The sequence below is a fragment of the Nicotiana tomentosiformis genome, chromosome 12 (genome assembly GCF_000390325.3).
Source record: "Nicotiana tomentosiformis chromosome 12, ASM39032v3, whole genome shotgun sequence".
Lineage (NCBI taxonomy): Eukaryota > Viridiplantae > Streptophyta > Magnoliopsida > Solanales > Solanaceae > Nicotiana > Nicotiana tomentosiformis.
The window spans coordinates 14,740,242-14,745,926 of record NC_090823.1 but is presented as its reverse complement, the minus strand read 5'-3'; the positions used below and the strand labels follow the sequence as shown (position 1 = coordinate 14,745,926).

At 44.0% G+C, this 5,685-nt stretch overlaps 1 protein-coding gene across 1 annotated transcript; it reads left to right on the top strand.

The window, feature by feature from the left end:
• The first annotated feature begins 1,779 nt into the window (after positions 1–1,779).
• Positions 1,780–2,343, top strand: LOC138902272 (uncharacterized). Its single transcript, XM_070190117.1, has 2 exons — positions 1,780–2,171; positions 2,277–2,343. Exons 1-2 carry the CDS (start codon positions 1,780–1,782, stop codon positions 2,341–2,343), a joined length of 459 nt encoding a protein of 152 aa, XP_070046218.1.
• The last annotated feature ends 3,342 nt before the right edge of the window (positions 2,344–5,685 follow it).

Below are 5,685 nucleotides of genomic sequence, written 5' to 3'. Positions count from 1 at the left end.
GGATGTTCTTGAGGTCTTCATGGATGACTTTTCCGTGATGGGGAATTCTTTTGATGAGTGCTTGGACAACTTGGACAAGGTATTGGCAAGATATGAGGAAACAAACTTGGTTTTAAATTGGGAGAAATGTAACTTCATGGTCTAGGAAGGCATAGTCCTCGGACCGAAAATTTCAAAGCATGGTATTTAGGTTGATAAGGCCAAAATTGAGGTGATCTCCAAACTCCCTTCCCCTACATCGTGAAGGGAGTGAGGAGCTTTTTGGGTCATGCGGGGTTCTATCACCGATTCATCAAGGACTTTTCTAAGGTGGTAAACGCTTTGTGCAAACTTTTGGAGAAGGATGCCAAGTTCCATTTCAACGAAGATTGTATGAAGGCATTCGAATTGCTCAAGTTTAAGTTGACTACTACTCCTATTATCACCGCACCGGATTGGAGCCTACCTTTTGAGCTCATGTGTGATTCAAGTGATGTGGCAGTTGGAGCAGTGTTACGGCAACGTATTAACAAAATCTTCCATCCGATCTACTATGCTAGTAAGACCATGAATGATGCCCAAGTCAACTACACAGTGACCGAAAAAGAGCTCCTTGCTATTGTTTTTGCTATGGAGAAGTTTCGCCCGTACTTGATGGGTAAAAAGGTGATTGTTCATATCGACCATGCGGCGCTTCGATATTTGATGAGCAAGAAAGATTTTAAAGTAAGACTAATATGGTGGGTGATTATTTTGCAAGAGTTTGATCTAGAGATTCAAGACCGTAAAGGTAGTGAAAACCAAGTGGCGGATCACTTATCTCGTTTGGAGGAGGAGGGGAGGCCGCATGATGGCCTTGAGATAAATGATTCATTTCCCGATGAGCAACTCCTATCCATTTCTATGACCAGGATGCCATGGTTCGCCGACTTAGCCAATTATCTTGTGAGTGGCATTGTACCGAATAAGTTCTCTTCAAACCAAAGGAAGAAGCTCAAACAGGATTGCCTTGAGTATTATTGGGATGAGCCTCATCTCTTCTGGATTTGTACCGATGGTGTGATTCGACGATGTGTACCGGAGGAGGAACAAATGGAAATTCTTAAGGCTTGCCACTCTTCGCCATATGGTGGTCACCATGGTGGAGCTAGAATGGCAACAAAATTGTTGAGTTGTGGATTCTATTAGCCTACTCTTTACAAGGACGCTAGCGATCTTGTCAAGCATTGTGATGAATGTCAAAGGGCCGGTGGGATTTTTAAGAAAAATGAGATGCCCCTCACCACCATCTTGGAGATTGACATTTATGATGTGTGGGGCATTGATTTCATGGGTCCATTCGTGAGATCTTGTGGGAACACTTACATATTGGTAGTTGTAGATTATATGTCAAAGTGGTTTGCAGTCGTGGCTTTTCCCAACAATGAAGCTCGGAGTGTAGTGGCATTTTTGAAAACGAACATCTTCACAAGGTTTGGTACTCCAAGAGCCATTATTAGTGATGGGGGATCGCACTTTTGCAATAAAGCTTTTGATACCTTAATTACAAAGTATGGTGTTACTCACAAAGTGTCGACCCCCTATCATCCTCAAGCAAGCGGGCAAGTTGAAGTTTCCAACCGGGAGATCAAGAATATTTTGTCAAAGACCGTGAATGCCAACCGGATGAATTGGTCAAAGAAACTTGATGATGCTCTTTGGGCTTATAGGACGCCTTACAAAACACCTATTGGTATGTCTCTGTATCGGTTAGTGTTTGGGAAAGCTTGTCACCTACCGGTGGAACTTGAGCACAAGGCTATGTGGGTATTGAAGAAGCTTAATCTTGAATGGGATGTCGCCGCAAACTTAAGGGTGGTACAATTGAATAAGCTTGATGAATTCCGGTTCCATGCATATTCAAGTTCGTCCTTGTACAAGGACAAGATGAAGTACCTCTATAACAAGTACATCTGGAACAAGGAGTTCAAAGAAGGCAATCTTATGCTATTGTTCAATTCTCGGTTACGGATGTTTCCGGGAAAATTAAAGTCCAAGTGGAGTGGTCCATTTGAGGTTGTGCATATGACACCCTTAGGTGCATTAGACTTAAAGAACAAGAATGATAAAGTGTTTAGAGTCAATGGTCACCGGGTGAAACATTATCGTGGCAAGGTTGATGATGGACACGTTGTGGCGCTGATTCATTTCAAGTGATTGATGGTAACCTGCGTCGTGCTGCGGCATTAAATCATGCGCTTCTTGGGAGGCAACCCATGTTTCTTTTTATTTTTTTCATTTTGTTCCTTTTTAGATAGGTTTTTTATTGAGCTAACTGGTTTTGAAGTGAATTGCAAGAATGAGTGTGCATTGCAGGGACTATAAGTGAAAAAATTGGCCAAATGTTGAAATTATGCAGACCTCAGCAAAATTGTGCGGACCACACAAAAATGATTGCAACCGCAGAGAAGGCTCTGTAGCCGCACAATTCTTTGTGTGGCCGCACAACTGGACACCCAAAAACATGAACTCTCTAAAGTTTGGATTTGCAGAAAATTGGCCAAAATGCGGCCGCACACAAAATTGTGCGGACCGCACAAATTTATGCGGTCGCACTCACTTTTGTGCGGACCGCAGAAGTTTAGTTCAAAGAGCAGGTAAAGTGTGCGGACCACACTCAAAATTGTGCGGCCGCACTCAGCTAACTCTTTGACCGACTTGGTCAAACTATAAATAGGGCTTTTCAACACTATTCACACTTTACGCTCTCTGAATTCTCAAGTCCTAAGAAAACACTGTGCATCACAAAATAGTTCACAAATCACACTCAGTTCATCAAGTTAGTTTCTCACATGCATCATTCATTACTGGTATGTTCAATCCATGTTAGATTTTTTGTCCATTTTTCTTAATTTTTGTTTTTGTTTTATTTGATTAGTTTAGATATGTTTAGGCCTAAAAATGTCAAATGTGCTTAATATGTACTTAAACCTCATGTGGGTAATTTCATATATTTTCATTAGGGACTGGGTAGACCATTAATCATGTTAATTTGTGCATAAATTGTGAAAATTTGCATGAACCCTAACCTTACTGTTGTAAATGTTCAAATTGTGCGGCCGCACACAAATTTTTGCGGTCTGTAGACCACTTGATTTGGGCAAATATTGTGCTTGAAAAGTGCGGACCGCACTCAAAATTGTGCGGTCCACAGAAAAATTGGGCGGCCGCATAAAAATGTGTGCGATCGCACTTTTGAACTTCAGAAAACAAGTATCTGAGGATTGGACTTATGCGGCCGCACTCAAAATTGTGCGGCCACACTCAAAATTATGCGGTCCACATTGCAGGATATGCGGACGCACTCACAATTATGTGGTATGCACTTCAGGATGTGCGATCGCACTTCAAAATTGTGCGGTCCACACTAGACAGTCTACGGCCGCACTTAAAAATTGTGCGGTCCGCACTGTCTCCTTTAATGACTATTGTGCTGCAATTATTCTGCAAATGTTTGAATTCTTTTGAACTCAACTGACCTATGTACCTTGTATTGCAAACAATGGTTAGATCATGTGGTAGAGGTGATACATCAAAAGGGAGAGGTGAATCCTCCCGAGGAAGAGGAAAAGGCACTCACCCTCTAGGAGTGCAATCGAAGCCTATTGCTAAAAAGCCGACCACCGGGAGAGGAAGGGCCACATATCCCTCAGAATCCAGTTCCTATGCCCCATCTAGGGAAGCCTCCAAGGGTCATTCAATGGATGTCCAACCTGAGGCCTAGTCCCAACCATCCCAACCCACTGGGTGTTATCAATTGCACAATGAACCTACATCTAGTTCCTCTGAGGGTTCTGATGCGGGAAGCTAGGTTTCCGAGCCCTCCTCTACACCTACTCCTCTGGAACCAGTAGCTATTGATGTCGATGATGATGATGATGTCCTAGATGATGGTAAAGGGGGGAACACTCAAGTGGGTGGCATTGAGAGGTCGAAGAAAAAGAAAATATGGGAGGATCGGTTCCTGAGCTTGACAGCCTTCAACAGGTTCTGGGAATTGTGGCCCCAGAGGTCGCTCACACTTGAGCGATAGTTCTTAAAGAAGTATTTGGATATTCATAATCCAAATGTCCTTAGACAGTTTCGGGAGCGCAAAGGGTGGAAGCGGTTCACCCACAGTGTCATCGATGCAAATGAGCACCTGGTCAGGGAGTTCTATGCCAATGTGGCTCACATCAAGAAGGGGACAAAAGTGACAAAGGTGAGAAATTTGAAAGTCTGCTTCGACGCCTGCTCTTTGAACACTTATGTGGGATTCGAATAAGTGGAGGCAGTCCAGTACCTAGAGAATTTCACTTTGGGTGATGCAGCTCGCCCTTGGCTAGCTCAGATTTTGGCAGCCCTAGGACCACTACCACCATGGATTACAGCAGGAGTTCCTATCCTCCGGGCCACCCTCAATTTTGAAGTTAAAGTGTGGCAAACATTTGTGTGTAGCGGGATTGATCCGAGTTTGAATGAGAACAACCTCCCACTTCCCTGGGAAGTTCTAGTGGCTTCTATTATGGCGGGGTACCCGATCAATGTGGGTGCCATCATGGCAACCAACATCACATTGGTGTTCCGAAAAAGTAAAAAGTCCTACCCTTATCCAAACACCCTCACAGAGTATTTCAATGATTCCAAGGTGGAGCCGAGGCCATATGACACAAAAGTAAAGGCCAAGAAGCCTTTCTCATGGTACCACCTGTAGGGTGCTGACAACCCAAAGTTCAAGGGTAAGGTCACTACCACCGTTGTTCAGTCTGACGAACCATCAATGGTAGGGTTCCGAGGCTGCTGCTGAGCCATCTACAGCTCCCATGCCTTCCACCACAGCCGGGCCTTCCACCTGGACAGCCGCCATGCCACCACCTTTATATTTTAGGCCATCAGTTGCAGTACCAGTGCCAACCTCATCTATTTATACTCTCACTGCGCTGCGAGTCTCCAAGACTTTGGCGAGCCTCAACAACTGGATGCAAACAACCACTTATAAACTGTGTGATATATCCAATACTATTGCAGCACAGTCCTCTACTCCAGCAGCACCACAGGTCCCTCCGTCAGTGGAGGAAATATTAAAGAAGATTCTGGACAACCAGAAGACTATTATGGATACACTGGTGGCTTACGGGGGTGCTATTGAGGAGTTGACTAAGCATGTGAAAAAGATGAGGAAATCCCAGGCTTCAAAGAAAGCAGTGGAGAGTTTGAGAAAGGAGGTTACGAAGATAGCAGCAGCAGGTGATTTGCCTTTTGATCTACTGATGGAGACAGATCCATCAGTACCAACTGACCCAGCAGCACCATTAGCAGAGGCACCATCAGCATAGGCACCATCAGCAGAGGCACCAACTGGCCAGTCTAACGAGCCAGATGTCACTGCCCCCCACTGATGAGGAGATGCTTCAGATGCTTACCAACCCTGTTATCCCTCAGCCCGATGATGATGAGATACAGTTGTAGGATACTGAGAACGGTGATGCTGCCACTCACCCTGAGACCACATAGGGAGTTTTCTTTACTCTCTACCCTCTTTTGTTTTGATTTTGCTAAGCATTGAGGACAATGCTTGTTCTTATTCTGTAAGTGGTCTATTTTGGTTCATTTTGGATGACTGTGATGACATTTGATTACTTTTTGGCTTGTAATAACTTTAATACTCTTTTTCTTTTATTTTTAATT